The sequence below is a fragment of the Pseudophryne corroboree genome, chromosome 1, assembly GCF_028390025.1.
Source record: "Pseudophryne corroboree isolate aPseCor3 chromosome 1, aPseCor3.hap2, whole genome shotgun sequence".
Lineage (NCBI taxonomy): Eukaryota > Metazoa > Chordata > Amphibia > Anura > Myobatrachidae > Pseudophryne > Pseudophryne corroboree.
The window spans coordinates 858,281,899-858,303,039 of record NC_086444.1 but is presented as its reverse complement, the minus strand read 5'-3'; the positions used below and the strand labels follow the sequence as shown (position 1 = coordinate 858,303,039).

Below are 21,141 nucleotides of genomic sequence, written 5' to 3'. Positions count from 1 at the left end.
TCCAACTGCACTTGAATGGCCCAATTTCTTAGAAGATGGGCCGCCTGAAGAAAACCGTTGTAGACGGCTCTTAGTTCCAGGATGTTGATCGGCAGACCGGCTTCCAGACTTGACCACCTTGGACTGCAACAGCTCCTCCTTGGACGATGCTTTTATCAGTATATCGTCTAAATATGGAATGATGTTCACCCCCTGTTTTCGTAGTAGAACCATCATCTCCGACATCACCTTGGTGCTGTAGAGAGGCCGAATGGCAGGGTCTGGAACTGGAAATGACAGTCCAGTAATGCAAAACGGAGATAAGCCTGATGCGGTAGCCAAATCGGAATGTGGAGGTACGCATCCTTGATATCCAGGGATACTAGGAATTCCCCCTCTTCCAGACCTGATATCACCGCCCTGAGAGACTCCATTTTGAACTTGAACTCCTTCAGAAAAGGGTTCAGTGATTTCAGGTTCAGAATGGGCCTGACCGAACCATCCGGTTTCGGTACCACGAAAAGGTTGGAATAGTAACACGTGGCTTGCGAATGAGGAGGAACTGGTACAATGACCTGTGCCTCCACCAACTTCTGGACAGCTTCCTGTAGTACAGTTCTGTCTGCCAGTAGAACTGGCAAGCCTGATTTGAAAAATCGGTGAGGAGGGAGATTTGGAAATTCCAACCTGTATCCCTGAGACACAATATCTATCACCCAGGGATCCAGGCCAGACGATACCCAGACGTGACTGAACTGTCTGAGCCTCGCTCCCACTGGCCCCTCCTCCAGGCTGCGCGGTCCACCGTCATGCGGAGGACTTCGGCGTACAGGAAGCAGGCTTAGTTTCCTGGGAACCTGCCGCAGGTTACTTGGATTTAGCTCGACCTCCCCTAAAGAAGGTATTGGACGGCTTGGCCTTTCTAGGCTTGTTAGGCCGAAAGGACTGCAATGCTGATGAAGAGAAGGATTTCTTCGGAGCAGGTGCAGCCGAGGAAAGGATTGGAGACTTACCCGCCGTAGCCGTGGATATCCACACATCCAAAGCTTCCCCAAAGAGAGCCTGACCTGTGTAGGGTAGGGACTCCACGTCGGCCGCCCAATGGCGCAGCCACAGTCTCCGATGAGCTGAAACAGACATGGAAGAGATCCCCGCAGCCATGGAACCCAGGTCTTTCATGGATTCTACCATAAAACCTGCTGAATAGTGAATGTTACGCAAAAACAATTCAACATCACATGCAATAGCAATAGTGGGACATAATATGGCCCCCGAAGCTGTGTACATTGATTTAAGTGTATTATCAATCTTTCGATCAGCCGGCTCCTTTAAGGCGGTAGATCCCGGAACAGGCAAAACCACCTTTTTTGAGTCTGGACACAGATGTGTCAACAATTGGTGGGCTTTCCCATTTTTTCCTATCCTCCTCGGGGAAAGGAAACGCCACCTGGACCCTTTTAGGGATCTTGAATTTTTTCTCAGGGTTTTCCCATGCTTTCTCAAATATAGCATTCAATTCCTTTGACGCAGGGAATGTTAACAAGCCTTTCTTATTTTCAGTGAAAAAAGCCTCCTCAACCTGCTCAGGTGTGGTATCATTAATATTCAACACATCCCTGATAGCCTCTATCATCAATTGCACCCCCTTTGCAAGAGAGGCTGACCCCCGCAACACATCCCCATTACCGCCTGTGGTATCAGAATCGGTATCCGTGTCATCTTGCATGACATGAACAAGCGCACGTTTGTGGGGGTATATAGCGGAGCGTCCTGAGATACCAGAATCGGGCCATACTGCCATAGAGTTCTGTAATACCTGGGTTGCAGATTCATTACTTGCAACCCTATCTGAAATCTGAGAAATCCAAGATTTGATAGAGGAAAACCACTCAGGTTCCCTTGCTGGAATCTGTGCTAAACCAGTGCTATCCTGATATTACATGGAATGGGATCATGCTGGGAGGACATATCCACCGCAGCATATGACACAGTGTCCCCCCTGGACATAGCTAAAAGGAGACCACAAAACACTTCACACACACACACACACACACACACACGGGAGGGCAGACAGAGTCCCTCCCCCCCCCACCCCCAAGAATGGCAAGAAAGACACAGAGATTGGAGCCAACCCACACACATCGCTTTTAACCAAAGGGAGACCCTTTGTCAGCGCTGACTGTGCACCTGAATAGGATACACAGTCGTATTTCAGCCCCCCCCCCCCCCCCCTACAACCCCCTGGTACCGTGCGAGATAGCTGGAGTCACTGTGGAGGGACCTTCTTTCACCTGATCAGCGCTGTGCAGTCAGGAAAATGGCGCTGAACGCTGCGGGGTCCGCTCTGAGAAGCTCCGCCCCCAAAATGGCGCCGTCTTCCCGCTTTTCATCTGATTATACTGGCCTGAGGATTGATGCTGGCTGAGATCCTGGGACCCCGACAGGCTTTGTGATCAGTGTAGGGTGTAAGCGCTGGCCCTGGGCGCCCCTGTACTGCTGAGCCATCCCGGAGCGCAGTTAATACTGCACTCCTACCCTGCTGCCGCCATCTTCACACCGGCCCCCCGCTTGCTAGGGGGGGTCAGTGTCTTACTCGCCACAATCTTCAGCTCTGTAAGGGGTTGGCGGCATGCTGCTGGGGTGAGCGATCCCCTGTGGCGGGGAACGATCTATCCCCTCAGGAGCTCAGTGTCCTGTCAGCGGAGTAAGTGGCTCAGACCCCGCAGGGCGGACACTACTGCCCCCCTTAGTCCCACGCTGCAGGGAGGCTGTTGCCAGCAGCCTCCCTGTAAAATAATAAACTCTAAAATAACATTTTACTAGAAAAGCTCTGCAGAGCTCCCCTAGCTGTGACTGGCTCCACAGGGCACATTTTCTAAACTGAGTCTGGTAGGGGGGGCATAGAGGGAGGAGCCAGCCAACACTCTCAAACTCTTAAAGTGCCAATGGCTCCTGGTGGACCCATCTATACCCCATGGTACTAATGTGGACCCCAGCATCCTCTAGGACATAAGAGAAATAACTGGTTTTATGTCCAAAACATAAATAGCAAAAAAGGCTGACCAAAGTGAAAGATAGCATCGGTCACAACCACTGGCAGTAAGGATACTTCACAGCAACATAAACAGGCATTCATTTGATCACACAATGGGCCTGATTCAGATGTGGTTGTTCTAACTGCTGCTGTTGCTATCTTTTGCCGTACGCAATTGCGATTATATGCCAATATGGAAGGAAGCTAATGTGGGCATAGGGATGCCCACTGCTGATGCATCATTTTAATCTGACGGCATATAATTGCTGATACAGCGGTACCATCGAATTCCCGACTTGTCGGAAAACATGTGGATTGTTGGATTAGCCTCGGATCCACGTGTTCCGCAGCCAAATCAGTCAGGTTTTGGCTCCGGTTCCAACAATGTCAATCCGACTTTTTCTAAAGTCGTATTGACGTTGTCGGAACCGGGGAGATAAGACAGGGGAGCGCGTATACGTCATGAGGGTGTGCGTGGACAGGTGATCCTTGCGATGCCGCAACCCGTGTCCTGGCTGGGTCAGCGGGTACCGTTGTCTGTCCATACAGCTGGGTACGGTCGGGGAAGACGCTGTGTTAGATGCTCCCTATCTGCCAGGTACGGTCGCTGGCTGCGGTGGGGCTGCTGGGCTCAGAGGAGGGGTCGGTAAAGCATCACTGCTTCCCCGCTCCTGATGCCACGCTCTCCTGGTGCTGGCCTCCTTGCTCCTATCCTTCCTGCTGATAAATGACCGCTGCCTCCTTGGCCTTCTCCTCCGCCCCCTTGCTGCTGTTGGTGGCTGCGGCTGTGCTGGTGACTCTAGCCTGTGATGTCGCGGCGGGTCCCTGCCACTGGTCCTGGCTGCCTGGGCCGGAGGTCGCCTGCCAGCGCTGGATGCTGCCTGTCCTTGCTGGGGCAGCGAGGTAAGACGGTTTCCTCCCTCCAGCCAGCTGCTATATACCCCCGCTTGTGTTAGTTGTCGGGAGCGGGCAAATCCGACTGTCGGATTTGACCGCTCATTGAATACTGACCTATCGGAAAGGATCCGACAGGAATTGATTTTACCCCTATGTGTAAGTAAGAAAAGGAAAGGCACATGAGGAAAGAAGGCCCTGCTCTTGCAAACTTACAATCTAAAAGGTGAACGAATGACTGACTGGGGTGACACAGATATCCTGAAATGCCACTAACAGCTCTTATGATGCTAGCTACATTTTAGGTTTAAAGTCCATTTAAAAGTTGTTGCGGACTATTGGACACCATACTCCCACATAAGTTGGGTAAAGGAATAAAGAGGGATGGGTTATTACTGTATTACTCACCACACTGTGTAGTTTGCAGCATTCAGCTCAATGGCATCAGAGGTCAGTTTAAAAGCTCTTTCACTCCTCTCATCTTGCTGAAGTACAGCACGAAAATAATCATATACATCTCTGACTGGAAATACAATGGGAACTGATCAGTATGACTGTACTGTGACAGTGTATATGACTTAATACATATAATGCAGGTACACAAAAAATATAAAGGCTACAATTTAGTATTAGTCATTAATATTATATTGGTTAAACAAATTCACCCCAAATGCATTGTTATACTGTATATAAAACCATTAATTGAAAAAAAAAAAAAAAAAAAAAAAAAAATATACATACATACACATATATATATATATATATATATATAGATAGATTTTTTTATTTTTTTTACACAGATAGATAGATACATTATTATATATACACACATACATACATACATACATACATACATAGTATACATATTAAATCAGATCTGATATCACAGCTCATATACTAAGCTGACTACTTGTTATGGATCACACTGGTACCGTAGCGCTGAGCCGCTAGGACATCTGTGGTACCATATAAATAAGAGATCATTCTTGTATTAAATTTACGCCCCTACTGTTCTGTAGCACCGTATAGAAGGGTGAAACAAAGCAAATTTACAAATACTATTTTACAACTACCCACATTTTACACCAGAAGTAGGCAAGGGCACTTGAGCTTATAGTCCCAGAACTGAGGAGAGCCATATGTTAATGAAACTTCCCTAATCGCATCACTAAATTACCCATTACACTGTACTACAATAACCTCTACATAATGGGCCTGATTCAGAGATATCAGTAAATTTGGTATTCACATAAATCACCAATGTTTTCAGATCTACTGGCGTTTAGGGGCAGCGATGGGAGCTTCACTGGCCCTGGAAGAGTGATTCGGCCAGACATCCTGAGTACCTAAGGGTTACTTAGATGTCCGATGGTCACGCAGTTGATCCGAAGTTGTGTCTTCAGGCGCGGCAGTGGATCAGTGAAGCCGTCAATGGGCGTCTTTACACTTAAGCCTCCTGTGGCTTTAGTATTCTTTCATACAAAATAGCATATCTATAAATCAGGCCCAATATGCCACAGTCAGATATCACTGCTCATATGTCCTCTCTCATACACACACACACACACACACACACACACACACACACACACACCGGGGCCTGTGCAACAACAGCCTGTAAAGATGGGCCACAGCCCTACATCAGAGGAGCAATTGACAGGAGCCTCCCAACTAACCCCCCTCTGTGGGTTGGACACCGGGACAGTCCCAAAAAACGGAGCTGCCCGACAAAAATTGGAACAGTTGTGTATTTATATAAATTATATATATGACCCACATTAAAGCACTCCGTCGGTGCTGGGCTTCCCCCAGCTCTCTCCCAATGCGTGAATGCATGCGCACGGCATCTTTACACGCTGGGAGGGCAGGAAAGAAGCGGCTGTTCTAGCAGGGCGCCGCAAAAGGGGCAGGGCGGGTTTTGCCTGTTAAAAAACGGGCAGGGCGTAGCGCCCTGCTAAAACAGCCTAGAGTGAACACTATTTATTGCACTTAAACTAGTACTATGCTTAAGGATAGTCTTTTGTGTTTTTTCATCATCTGGCAAAGAGATTTGCAGAGTGTTGGGTGACCGGCAAAGAGATCTGCAAAGTGTCAGTTGAAGGATGACGGGAGGGGTCGCAGAGGCAGCAAGGACTGGAGGATAACATGCAGGAGGTAAGTACCATACTTGTGTAATTGTGTGTGTGGTGGGGGGCATTAAGAGCACAGTACAAAAAAGAGACTACAGTATGGTGCGGGAGAGCGGACAATACAAAACATGCAGAAGGGAGCAGCTCAGTATAGGACATAGAGATGGTGCTTGACGGGCAGGGGCAGTGCTAGGTGATCGGCACCCCCTTGCAAATTATAAAATTTGAGCCCTCCCAGACTTTGTAAAGTGAAAGTGAGTTTCTTGAAGAAGGGGTGTGGTCTCATAAAGAGGGGGCGTGGCCACACAATAGTACTCCCAATTTAAAAATTACGACACACAAAAGCACAATCTTAGTCACATTACACTGCACGTAGTGCCCCTGAATCATAGTACGCCACATAGTGTCCCTTATTCATATTACGTAACACAGTAGAATCCCTTAGTCACATTATGCTACAGAGTAGTGCCTATTACACATAATGCCCACAGTAGTAATGCCTCATACAAATAATGCCCACAGTAGTGCCACTGATACACATAATGCCCACAGTAGTAGTGCCGCTTATACACAATGCCCACAGTAGTAGTGCCGCTTAGACACATAATGCCCACAGTAGTAGTGCCGCTTATACACATCATGCCCACATTAGTAGTGCCCCTATACACATAATGCCCACAGTAGTAGTGCCCCTTATGTACATAATGCCCACAGTAGTGGTGCCCCATATATACATAATGCACACAATAGTGATTCCCCATATACACATAATGCCACAGTAGTAGTGGCCCTTATGTACATAATGCCCACAGGAGTGGTGTCCCATACATTCATAATGCACACAGTAGGGCTTCCCCATATGCACATAATACCACAGTAGTAGTGGCCCTTGTACACCTAATGCTACACAGTAGTGCCCCTTGTACATAATGCTTTATACACAATGCCCATAGTAGTGCCCCTTATACATAATTTCCACAGTAGTTCCCCTTATACACATAATGCCCAGAGTAGTAGTGTACCTTACACATAATGCCCAGAGTAGTAGTGTACCTTACACATAATGCCCACAATAGTAGTACCCAATATACACATAATGCCCACAGTAGTAGTGGCCCTTATACACGTAATTTCATTTGTAATATAAAGGATAGTTACAGTAGCTCTATCATTATGGCTGTAACCTGTACACTATGGGTATTGTATGATACTAACATGGCCCTAACACTAGGGAAGATAAAATCTGGAGCAGATGATTTGGGTCTCTATGAGACAGGATCTTGGTTTTGGATTAAAAAAAGTCAATAAAATAGATAAATTGTAAATGAATAAAATTGAAAGTACACAACAAAATGTAGTAGTACAATTATACACATAGTATGTCTGACCAAGAAATTCTGGCTGTTTAGCTCATCATCTGGCAAAGTTCTGGCAAAGAGATTTGCAGAGTGACGGGTGATCAGCAAAGAAATCTGCAAAGTGTCAGTTGAAGATGACGGGAGAGGTCGCAGAGGCAGTAAGGACTGGAGCATAACATGCAGGAGGTAAGTTACCATACTTGTGTAATTGTGTGTGTGGTGGGGGGAATTGAGAGCACAGTACAAAACAGAGACTATGGTGGGGGAGAATAGACAATACAAAACATGCAGAAGGGGGCAACTCAGTATAGGACATACAGATGGTGTGGGGGCGGTGCTAGGGTGTTTGGCTCCCCCCTGCAAACTATAACTTCGAGCCTTCCCATGCTTTCTAAAATGACAGCGATTTAGGACAAAAGGATCAGCTGCGCAATATATCAGGGAAAAGGACAATAAGAAATATGAGAGCCGATGTATATACCATAAATTTATTAACCATAAATGTAAGATAATTGATTAATAATAAATGCAACATTAAAATGTTATAAAAGAGCACACCTCAGATAAATGTATCCATTTAAAAGGAGTAACAGTTATATTGGTTCTCTAAATAAAAGTCCACACATAATATGAGGTTCAGCTGGTATTCAGAGTAGTGGGTGACAAATATACTCAGGAAAATGACCGTAGGCAGAATATTGGAGATGCAATGAATGGTCAGTTGGATGTATGTCCCATAACATCAAAAGACGGGTTACCCCAATATTTAACACAGCGTTGATACCTCTCCTTGTGTGGGCTGGTCCAGAGCCGAGCGTCCTCGGCGGTGTATCCTGCAGTGCCCACTGGTGCGAATGCCGCAAAGGAGAGGGAGCCGCAAATTCACTGTGTGGAGCCGTTAATTGGTATAGACGGCTGGCGGGGAAGACACACCCGCGGCTGCTCTTACGGCCTCTATAGATGGTGTAGACGGCTTGCGGGGAGAACAAACCCGTGGTAGTTTGCAAAGCTGCTTGCAGAGCCGGATAACCTTGGCAAGGTGTGCTGAAGAAGGCGTGGCCTAACGCGTTTCGTCACGTGACCTGTGACTTTATCAAAGTTCTCCCCGCAAGCCGTAAGAGCAGCCGCGGGTGTGTCTTCCCCGCTAGCCGTCTATACCAATTAACGGCTCCACACAGTGAATTTGCGGCTCCCTCTCCTTTGCGGCATTCGCACCAGTGGGCACTGCAGGATACACCGCCGAGGACGATCGGCTCTGGACCAGCCCACACAAGGAGAGGTATCAACGCTGTATTAAATATTGGGTTAACCCATCTTTTGATGTTATGGGACATACATCCAACTGACCATTCATTGCATCTCCAATATTCTGCCTACGGTCATTTTCCTGAGTATATTTGTCACCCACTACTCTGAATACCAACTGAACCTCATATTATGTGTGGACTTTTATTTAGAGAACCAATATAACTGTTACTCCTTTTAAATGGATACATTTATCTGAGGTGTGCTCTTTTATAACATTTTAATGTTGCATTTATTATTAATCAATTATCTTACATTTATGGTTAATAAATTTATGGTATATACATCGGCTCTCATATTTCTTATTGTCCTTTTCCCTGATATATTGCGCAGCTGATCCTTTTGTCCTAAATTGTTTCCCTTAAACACCCACATAGTGTTTTCAGCTGCGCACCTATCAGGGTAATTTGATCATTAGTTATTCGCTCTTGAGGCGCTGTGTAAGCAGTTTATTGTTTTTCTTTCTAAAATGACAGCGAGCTGCCTGGAAAAAGGGGTGTGGTCTCACAAAGATGGGGCGTGGCCACACAACAGTAGTCCCAATTCACATTACACCACACGTAGTGCCCCCGATTCATAGTACGCCACATAATAGTGTCCCTTTTTCACATTACGTCACACAGCAGCGCCCGCTAGTCATGTTACACTACACATGTTGAATTATACTGCGGGTGGGGAGAGGTTAGGGTTAGGCCACGGGTAGAGTGGGTTGGGGTTAGGCACCCCTGGGGGTGGTTAGGCTGCAGGGGAGGGAGGGTTAGGCAGCAGGGACGGAGGTTAGAAATAGGCACCTCTGCGGTTAAAGTCAGGCACAAAAGGCGGGAGTTTAGTTTTAGGCTGTGGACAGGGAGGGTTGAGGGGGTGGGGAGAGGGGAAAAATAAGAATTTACTCACCGGTAATTCTATTTCTCGTAGTCCGTAGTGGATGCTGGGGACTCCGTAAGGACCATGGGGAATAGACGGGCTCCGCATGAGACTGGGCACTCTAAAATAAAGATTAGGTACTATCTGGTGTGCACTGGCTCCTCCCTCTATGCCCCTCCTCCAGACCTCAATTAGGGAAACTGTGCCCGGAAGAGCTGACACTACAAGGAAAGGATTAGGAATCCAGGGTAAGACTCATACCAGCCACACCAATCACACCGTATAACTTGTGATAACCATACCCAGTTAACAGTATGAACAACAACTGAGCCTCAATCAACGGATGGCTCATAACAATAACCCTTTAGTAAGCAATAACTATATACACGTATTGCAGAAGAAGTCCGCACTTGGGACGGGCGCCCAGCATCCACTACGGACTACGAGAAATAGAATAACCGGTGAGTAAATTCTTATTTTCTCTGACGTCCTAGTGGATGCTGGGGACTCCGTAAGGACCATGGGGATTATACCAAAGCTCCCAAACGGGCGGGAGAGTGCGGACGACTCTGCAGCACCGAATGAGCAAACTCAAGGTCCTCCTCAGCCAGGGTATCAAACTTTTAGAACTTAGCAAATGTGTTTGAACCCGACCAAGTAGCAGCTCGGCAAAGCTGTAAAGCCGAGACCCCTCGGGCAGCCGCCCACGAAGAGCCCACCTTCCTTGTGGAATGGGCTTTTACTGATTTTGGATGCGGCAATCCAGCCGCAGAGTGAGCCAGCTGAATCGTGCTACAGATCCAGCGAGCAATAGTCTGCTTCGAAGCAGGAGCGCCAACCTTGTTGGCTGCATACAGAATAAACAGCGAGTCAGACTTTCTGACTCCCGCCGTTCTGGAAACATACATTTTTAAAGCCCGGACTACGTCCAGCAACTTGGAATCCTCCAAGTCCCTAGTAGCCGCAGGCACCACAATAGGTTGGTTCAAATGAAACGATGATACCACCTTAGGGAGAAATTGGGGACGAGTCCTCAATTCTGCCCTGTCCATATGGAAGATCAGATAGGGGCTTTTACATGACAAAGCCGCCAATTCTGACACACGCCTAGCCGAAGCTAAGGCCAATAGCATGACCACTTTCCACGTGAGATATTTTAGCTCCACGGTCTTAAGTGGCTCAAACCAGTGGGATTTCAGGAAATTCAACACAACGTTAAGATCCCAAGGTGCCACTGGTGGCACAAAAGGAGGCTGAATATGCAGCACTCCCTTTACAAACGTCTGAACCTCAGGCAATGAAGCCAGTTCTTTTTGAAAGAAAATGGATAGGGCCGAGATCTGAACCTTTATGGACCCTAATTTGAGGCCCATAGTCACACCTGACTGTAGGAAATGCAGAAAACGACCCAACTGGAAGTCCTATGTAGGGGCCTTCCTGGCCTCACACCAAGCAACATATTTCCGCCATATGCGGTGATAATGCTTTGCGGTCACATCCTTCCTAGCTCTTATCAGCGTAGGAATTACTTCATCCGGTATACCCTTTTCCGCTAGGATCCGGCGTTCAACCGCCATGCCGTAAAACGCAGCCGCGGTAAGTCTTGGAACAGACAAGGCCCCTGCTGCAACAGGTCCTGTCTGAGAGGCAGAGGCCATGGGTCCTCTGTGACCATCTCTTGAAGTTCTGGGTACCAAGTCCTTCTTGGCCAATCCGGAACAATGAGTATCGTTCTCACTCCTCTTTTTCTTACTATTCTCAGTACCTTGTGTATGAGAGGAAGAGGAGGAAACACATATACCGACTGGAACACCCACGGAGTTACCAGTGCGTCCACAGCTATCGCCTGAGGGTCCCTTGACCTGGCGCAATATTTTTTTAGCTTTTTGTTTAGGCGGGACGCCATCATGTCCACCTGTGGCAGTTCCCACCGATTTGCAATCTGCTCGAAGACTTCTTGATGAAGTCCCCACTCTCCCGGGTGGAGGTCGTGCCTGCTGAGGAAGTCTGCTTCCCAGTTGTCCACTCCCGGAATGAACACTGCTGACAGTGCTTGTACGTGATTCTCTGCCCAACGAAGAATCCTTGTGGCTTCCGCCATCGCCACCCTGCTTCTTGTGCCGCCCTGTCGGTTTACATGGGCGACTGCCGTGATGTTGTCTGACTGAATCAGCACTGGTTGGTCTCGAAGCAGGGGCTCCGCTTGACTCAGGGCGTTGTATATGGCCCTTAATTCCAGTATGTTTATGTGCAGACGAGTCTCCTGACTTGACCAGAGCCCCTGGAAGTTTCTTCCCTGAGTGACTGCCCCCATCCGCGGAGGCTTGCATCCGTGGTCACCAGGACCCAGTCCTGTATGCCGAACCTGTGGCCCTCGAGAAGATGAGCACTCTGCAGCCACCACAGAAGAGACACCCTGGCCCTCGGGGACAGGGCGATCAGCCGATGCATCTGAAGATGCGATCCGGACCACTTGTCCAACAGATCCCACTGAAAGATCCTGGCATGGAACCTGCCGAAAGGAATGGCTTCGTATGACGCTACCATCTTTCCCAGGACTCGCGTGCAGTGATGCACCGACACCTGCTTTGGTTTCAGGAGATCCCTGACCATGGTCACTAACTCCTGAGCCTTCTCCTCCGGGAGAAATACCTTCTTCTGTTCTGTGTCCAGAATCATGCCCAGGAAGGGCAGACGCGTCGTAGGAATCAGCTGCGACTTTGGAATATTCAGAATCCAGCCGTGCCGTAGCAACACTTCCTGAGAGTGCGCTACGCTGACCAACAACTGCTCTCTGGACCTCGCCTTTATGAGGAGATCGTCCAAGTACGAGATAACTGTAACTCCTTGCTTCCGGAGGAGTACCATCATCTCCGCTATTACCTTGGTAAAGACTCTCGGTGCCGTGGATAGACCAAACGGCAACGTCTGGAATTGGTAATGACAGTCCTGTACCACAAACCTGAGGTACTCCTGGTGAGGCGGATAAATGGGGACATGCAAGTACGCATCCTTGATGTCCAGAGATACCATAAAATCCCCCTCTTCCAGGCTGGCAATGACCGCTCTGAGCGATTCCATTTTGAACTTGAACTTTTTCATGTAAATGTTCAAGGATTTTAAATTTAGAATGGGTCTTACCGAACCGTTCGGTTTCGGTACCACAAACAGTGTGGAATAGTAACCCCTTCCCTGCTGAAGGGGGGGTACCATTATTATCACTTGCTGGAGGTACAGCTTGTAAATAGCCGTCAGGACTATCTCCCTCCCCGTGGGAGAAGCTGGCAAGGCGGATTTTAGGTAACGGTGAGGGGGCGTCACTTCGAATTCCAGCTTGTATCCCTGAGATACAATTTGTATAGCCCAAGGATCCACTTGTGAGCGAACCCACTGGTTGCAGAAAATTCGGAGACGCGCCCCCACCGCTCCTGGCTCCGCCTGTGGAGCCCCAGCGTCATGCGGTGGACTTAGTGGAAGCAGGGGAGGACTTTTGTTCCTGAGAACTGGCTGCATGGTGCAGCTTCTTTCCTCTACCCCTGCCTCTGGCAAGAAAGGATGCACCTCTGACTCTCTTGCTTTTTTGAGAACGAAAGGACTGCATTTGGTAATACGGTGCTTTCTTAGGCTGTGAGGAAACCTGTGGCAAGAAAGTCGACTTTCCAGCTGTCGCTGTGGATACGAGGTCCGAGAGACCGTCCCCAAACAATTCCTCACCCTTATAAGGCAAAACCTCCATGTGTTTTTTAGAGTCGGCATCCCCTGTCCATTGCCGATTCCATAAGACCCTCCTGGCAGAAATGGACATTGCATTTATTCGAGAGCCCAGCAAGCAAATGTCCCTCTGGGCATCCCGCATATATAAGACGACATCTTTAATATGGCTAAGTGTTAGCAATACGGTATCCCTGTCCAGGGTATCCAACCCCTCTGACAGAGTATCTGTCCATGCTGCAACAGCACTGCACATCCAAGCTGAAGCAATAGCCGGTCTCAGTAGAGTACCAGAGTGTGTATACACAGACTTCAAGATACCTTCCTGCTTCCTATCCGCAGGTTCCTTTAGGGCGGCCGTATCCTGAGACGGCAGGGCCACTCTTTTAGATAAGCGCGTCAGGGCCTTGTCAACCCTAGGGGAGGATTCCCAGCGTAACCTATCCGTTGGCGGGAAAGGGTACGCCATTAGTATTCTCTTGGGAATCACCACTTTCTTATCAGGGGAAGACCACGCTTCTTCACATAACTCATTTAATTCATGTGACGGGGGAAAAGTCACTGGCTGCTTTTTCTCCCCAAACATATTTACCCTCTTGTCAGGGACAGGGTCAGCCTCTGAAATGTGTAATACATTTTTCATTGCAATAATCATGTATCGGATGGCCCTAGTCATTTTGGGCTGTAATAGTGCCTCATCCTCGTCGACGCTGGAGTCGGACTCCGTGTCGACATCTGTGTCAACCAACTGAGATAGTGGGAGTTTTTGAGACGCTGACGGCCTCTGAGGCGCCTGGGCAGGCCCGGTTTGAGAGCCCAGCTGTCCCCCGGCAGCAACATAATCAAATCTCTTATGTAATGAGTTTACATTGTCATTTAAGACCTTCCACATATCCATCCAATCAGGTGTCGGCTCCGACGGGGGCGACACCACATTTATCTGCACTTGCTCCGCCTCCACGTAACCCTCCTCATCAAACATGTCGACACAGCCGTACCGACACACAGCACACACACAGGGAATGCTCTGACTGAGGACAGGACCCCACAAGGTCTATGGGGAGACAGAGAAAGAGTATGCCAGCACACACCACAGCGCTATATACACAGGGATACACACTACCAGAAGTGAATTTTTCCCAATAGCTGCTGTATCAATACACCTTTTGCCTAAATTTATGTGCCCCCCCTCTCTTTTTACCCTCTTAGTGCCAGGAGACTGCAGGGGAGAGCCTGGGGAGCGTCCTTCCAGCGGAGCTGTGAAGAGAAATGGCGCTGGTGTGCTGAGGAAGAAGGCCCCGCCCCCTCAGCGGCGGGCTTCTGTCCCGCTGTTTCTGACTAAAAAATGGCAGGGGTTTTACACATATACAGCCACAGACTGTATTATGTGTCTTTTTTATGCCAAAGGTATTCTTATTGCTGCCCAGGGCGCCCCCCCCCCCCCAGCGCCCTGCACCCTAAAGTGACCGGAGTGTGTGGTGTGCAGTGGGAGCAATGGCGCACAGCTGCGGTGCTGTGCGCTACCTTAATGAAGACAGGAGTCTTCAGCCGCCGATTTCATCACCAACTTCTGATCTTCTGGCTCTGCGAGGGGGACGGCGGCGCGGCTCCGGGAACGGACGACCGAGGACCTTTGTCTGTGTTCGAACCCTCTGGAGCTAATGGTGTCCAGTAGCCTAAGAAGCGCAACCTAGCTGTGAACAGGTACGTTTGCTTCTCTCCCCTCGGTCCCACGTAGCAGTGAGTCTGTTGCCAGCAGATCTCACTGAAAATAAAAAAACTAACATTACTTTCTTTACTAGCAGGCTCAGGAGAGCCCACTAGGTGCATCCAGCTCTGGCCGGGCACAGATTCTAACTGGAGGAGGGGCATAGAGGGAGGAGCCAGTGCACACCAGATAGTACCTAATCTTTCTTTTAGAGTGCCCAGTCTCCTGCGGAGCCCGTCTATTCCCCATGGTCCTTACTGAGTCCCCAGCATCCACTAGGACGTCAGAGAAACACCCCTTCACTCACCCCCAGAGGCGTTGGAATGGGTGGGGCAATGGGGCAGCTCACCCCCCCCCCCCCCCCCCCCGCAAACATGAGAGGCGCCCACCAATGTACACAGGAGGAGCGATGTGCAGTCAGTTTATAAACCGCACATCACAACCTCCGTGCAGTGCAGGGACTATGGAACCTACTGTTGGCGCAAAGTTAAGATGATAGTTGTATTTCACCGTGGGATCACTGTCCAAGAATGATGGTGAGGAAGTTCGTTAATGCTCCCAAAACGTGTTCTTCGTGGAAGTAGCTTTCAATCGATGTTGCATGTAGAGAGAACACAAATAATGTACAAGGGTTCAGTGGGATTCCCCAAAAAAGTTAATTTGAATGAGGGTGACTTCTGCCCGGACTCTATGAACTATGGTGATACGGGGAAGTGTGCAGGTATCCGTAAGGGTTCACCCTGGTGTTTCAAGATAGGCGTGGCTCCTCACGTGTGCTTACTTTCATACACTTGGAGAAAGCCTATAAAGGTTTCTTTAAAGCCTCTAAGTAAATACTCCTGGTGCCAAAAATGGGTGTGCCCCAAATATTCACATGCAGATACTTCTAGATGATGCTCACATCTATGCTTACTTCAACAGACGCCGTACTTTCATGTAACGGTTTCTTTATTTCAGCAGGCTGGATGATCGTCCTCGTTCACTCCCTGACTTCGTATTGGGCTCAGTATAAAGCACAAACACGAAGGGGTGTGTGAGGTTTCATATACATTTATTATAAAAATTAATAAAAACAAATTCTGGATTGCATACCACAACAAACAGTCTCATGGATGTTATTCAGCAAAATCCAACAGTGAAAAAAATAAGAATTTACTTACCGATAATTCTATTTCTCGTAGTCCGTAGTGGATGCTGGGGACTCCGTCAGGACCATGGGGAATAGCGGGCTCCGCAGGAGACAGGGCACATCTAAAAAAGCTTTTAGGTCACATGGTGTGTACTGGCTCCTCCCCCTATGACCCTCCTCCAAGCCTCAGTTAGGTACTGTGCCCGGACGAGCGTACACAATAAGGAAGGATCTTGAATCCCGGGTAAGACTCATACCAGCCACACCAATCACACCGTACCACTTGTGATCTGAACCCAGTTAACAGTATGATAACAAAACGAAGTAGCCTCTGAAAAGATGGCTCACAACAAGAATAACCCGATTTTTGTAACAATAACTATGTACAAGCATTGCAGACAATCCGCACTTGGGATGGGCGCCCAGCATCCACTACGGACTACGAGAAATAGAATTATCGGTAAGTAAATTCTTATTTTCTCTAACGTCCTAGTGGATGCTGGGGACTCCGTCAGGACCATGGGGATTATACCAAAGCTCCCAAACGGGCGGGAGAGTGCGGATGACTCTGCAGCACCGAATGAGAGAACTCCAGGTCCTCCTTAGCCAGAGTATCAAATTTGTAAAATTTTACAAACGTGTTCTCCCCTGACCACGTAGCTGCTCGGCAAAGTTGTAATGCCGAGACCCCTCGGGCAGCCGCCCAAGATGCGCCCACTTTCCTAGTGGAGTGGGCCTTTACAGATTTAGGCTGTGGCACGCCTGCCACAGAATGTGCAAGTTGGATTGTGCGTCAAACGCAGCCGCGGTAAGTCTTGGAATAGACATGGTACCTGCTGAAGCAAGTCCCTTCTTAGCTCCCCAGGCCCTTAGTCCTCTGTGAGCATCTCTTGAAGTTCCGGGTACCAAGTCCCTCTTGGCCAATCCGGAGTCACGAGTATAGTTCATACTCCTCTATATCTTATAATTCTCAATACCTTGGTTATGAGAAGCAGAGGAGGGAACACATACACCGACTGTTACACCCACGGTGTTACTAGGACATCCACAGCTATCGCCTGAAGGTCTCATGACCTGGCGCAATACCTGTCCCGTTTTTTGTTCGGGCGGGACGCCATCATTTCCACCTTTGGTCTTTGCCAATGGCTCACAATCATGCGGAAAAACTTCCCTATGAAGTTCCCACTCTCCCAGGTGGAGGTCATGCCTGCTGAGGAAGTCTGCTTCCCAGTCGTCCACTCCCGGAGAGAACACTGCTGACAGTGCTATCACATGATTTTCCGCCTAGCGAAAAATCCTTGCAGTTTTTTCACTGCCCTCCAGCTTCTTGTGTCGCCGTTTCTGTTTACGTGGGCGACTGCCGTGATGTTATCCCACTGGATCAATACCGGCTGACCTTGAAGCAGAGGTCTTGCTAAGTTTAGAGCCTTATAATTTTGCTCTTAGCTCTATCTATGTGGAGAGAATTCTCCAGACTTGATCACACTTTCCTGGAAATTTTTTCCCTGTGTGACTGCTCCCCAGCCTCTCAAGCTGGCCTCCGTGGTCACCAGCATCCAATCCTGAATGCTGAATCTGTGGCCCTCTAGAAGATGAGCACTCTGTAATCACCACAGGAGAGACACCCTTGTCCTTGGATATAGGGTTATCCGCTGATGCATCTGAAGATGCGATCCGGACCATTTGTCCAGCAGATCCCACTGAAGAGTTCTTGCGTGAAATCTGCCGAATGGAATTGCTTCGTAATAAGCCACCATTTTTTACCAGGACTCTTGTGCAATGATGCACTGACACTTTTCCTGGTTTTAGGAGGATCCCGATTAGCTCGGATAACTCCCTGGCTTTCTCCTCTGGGAGAAACACCTTTTTCTGGACTGTGTCCAGAATCATCCCTAGGAACAGTAGACGTGTCCTCGGAAAAGCTACGATTTTGGAATATTTAAAATCCACTCGTGCTGTCGTAGAACTATTAAAGATAGTGCTACTCCGACCTCCAACTGTTCTCTGGACCTTGCCCTTATCAGGAAAGCGTCCAAGTTTCTTTTAAGAAGAATCATCATTTCGGCCATTACCTTGGTAAAGACCCGGGGCGCCGTGGACAATCCAAACGGCAGCGTCTGAACTGATAGTGACAGTTCTGTACCACGAACCTGAAGTACCCTTGGTGAGAAGGGCAAATTTGGACATGTAGGTAAATGTCCCTGATATCCAGTGACACCATCTCGTCCCCTTCTTCCTGGTTCGCTATCACTGCTCTGAGTGACTCCATCTTGATTTGAACGCTTGTATGTAAGTGTTCAAATATTTCAGATCTCACCGAGCCGTTTGGCTTCAGTACCACAATATAGTGTGGAATAATACCCCCTCCCTTGTTGTAGGAGGGGTACTTTGATTATCACCTGCTGGGAATACAGCCTGTGAATTGTTTCCAATACTGCCTCCCTGTCGGAGGTAGACGTTGGTAAAACAGACTTCCGGAACTTGTGAGGAAGAGACGTCTCGAATTTCCAATGTACACCTGGGATACTACATGTAGGATCCAGGAGTCCCCTTGCGAGTGAGCCCACTGCGTGCTGAAACTCTTGAGATGACCCCCTACCGCACCTGAGTCCGCTTGTACTGCCCCAGCGTCATGCTGCGGACTTGGCAGAAGCTGTGAAGGGCTTCTGTTCCTGGGAATGGGCTGCTTGCTGCAGTCTTCTTCCCGTTCCTCTACCCCTGGGCAGATATGACTGGCCTTTGCCCGCCTGCCCGTATGGGGACGAAAGGACTGAGACTGAAAAGACTGTGTCCTTTTCTGCTGAGATGTGACTCGGGGAACAAAAGGTGGATTTTTCAGCTGTTGCCATGGCCACCAGGTCCGATGGACCGCCCCTTTATACGGCAATACTTCCATGTGCCGTCTGGAATCTGCCTCACCTGACCACTGTCGTGTCTTCGTCTGGCAGATATGGACATCACATTTACTCTTGATGCCAGAATGCAAATATCCCTCTGCGCATCACGCATATATAGAAATGCATCCTTAAAATGCTCTATAGACAATAAAATCTTGTCCCTGTCAAGGGTATCAAAATTTTCAGTCAGGAAATCCGACCAAGCCCCCTCAGCGCTGCACATCCAGTCTGAGGCGATTGCTGGTCGCAGTATAACACCAGTATGTGTGTATATACTTCTTAGGCTATTTTTCAGCTTCCTATCAGCTGGCTCCTTGAGGGCGGCCGTATCTGGAGACGGTAACGCCACTTGTTTTATAAGCGTGTGAGCGCCTTATCCACCCTAAGGTGTGTTTCCCAACTCGCCCTTACTTCTGGCGGGAAAGGGTATACCGCCCATAACTTTCTATCGGAGGAACCCCACGTATCATCACACACTTCATTTAATTTATCTGATTCAGGCAAAACTACAAGTAGTTTATTCACACCCTACAAAATACCTTTATTTGTGGTACTTGTAGTATCAGAAATATGTAACACCTCCTTCATTGCCCTTAACATGTAACGTGTGGCCCTAAAGGAAAATACGTTTGTTTCTTCACCGTCGACACTGGAGTCAGTGTCCGTGAGGTAAATGGGCGTTTTTACAAGCCCCTGACGGTGTCTGAGACGCCTGGACAGGTACTAATTTGTTTGCCGGTCGTCTCATGTCGTCAACCGGCTCGCAGCGTGTTGACATGATCACGTACTTCCACAAGTAAGCCATCCATTCCGGTGTCGACTCCCTAGAGAGTGACATCACCATTACAGGCAATTTGCTCCGCCTCCTCACCAACATTTTTCTCATACATGTCGACACACACGTACCGACATACAGCACCCACACAGGGAATGCTCTGATAGAGGACAGGACCCACTAGCCCTTTGGGGAGACAGAGGGAGAGTTTGCCAGCACACACCAAAATGCTATAATTATACAGGGACAACCTTTATAAAAGTGTTCCTCCCTTATAGCATTTAATATATATTTATATCGCCAAATCAGTGCCCCCCCTCTCTGTTTTAACCCTGTTTCTGTAGTGCAGTGCAGGGGAGAGCATGGGAGCCTTCCCCTCAGCCTTTCTGTGAGGGAAAATGGCGCTGTGTGCTGAGGAGAATAAGCTCCGCCCCCTTTTCGGCGGGTTTTTTCTCCCGGTTTTTAAGAACTGGCCTGGGTTAAAATACATACATATAGCCTTAATGGCTATATGTGATGTATTTATTTTGCCAATAAGGTACTTATATTGCTGCCCAGGGCGCCCCCAGCAGCGCCCTGCACCCTCCGTGACTAGGTCAGTGAGCCGTGTGACAACAATGGCGCACAGCTGCAGTGCTGTGCGCTACCTTCATGAAGACTGTGAAGTCTTCTGCCGCCTGTTTCCGGACCTCCGTTCTGCCGTCTTCTTCAGCGTCTGTAAGGGGGATCGGCGGCGCGGCTCCGGGACGAACCCCAGGCTGACCTGTGTTCCGACTCCCTCTGGAGCTCAGTGTCCAGTAGCCTAAGATCCCAATCCATCCTGCACGCAGGTGAGTTGGAGATCTCTCCCCTAAGTCCCTCGTTGCAGTGATCCTGTTGCCAGCAGGAATCACTGAATGAAACCTAAAAAAAAACTTTTCTAAACAGCTCTTTAAGAGAGCCACCTAGATTGCACCCTTCTCGGACGGGCACAAAAACCTAACTGAGGCTTGGAGGAGGGTCATAGGGGGAGGAGCCAGTACACACCATGTGACCTAAAAGCTTTTTTAGATGTGCCCTGTCTCCTGCGGAGCCCGCTATTCCCCATGGTCCTGACGGAGTCCCCAGCATCCACTAGGACGTTAGAGAAATGATGTTAACCCGGGATATCTCACCGTTTTCCTGCTGTTAGAACTGGTTGGAGTGGTACCTCAAATCCTCACATGCTCCACCAACGTGTTTCAACTATTTAGTCTTTATCAAGGTGCATGTGAGCTCTACCATACCCTCTATTTATACCTGGTATGATGTGTCTGTCCGCCCCTTCCTGGGCGGGACCCTGTTGTAATGCTAAGTTCTTTATTTTAATATAAATCATC

General features: G+C 48.6%; 1 protein-coding gene across 1 annotated transcript in view; it reads right to left on the bottom strand.

Annotated features, from left to right (window-relative positions):
- FNTA (farnesyltransferase, CAAX box, subunit alpha) overlaps positions 1-21,141 on the bottom strand; it is a 66,187-nt gene that overhangs the window by 14,889 nt on the left and 30,157 nt on the right. Inside the window, exon 3 of the mRNA XM_063919971.1 lies at positions 4,316-4,430. Within this exon, the coding sequence (XP_063776041.1) occupies positions 4,316-4,430 (115 nt within the window). The remainder of the gene's footprint in view (positions 1-4,315; positions 4,431-21,141) is intronic.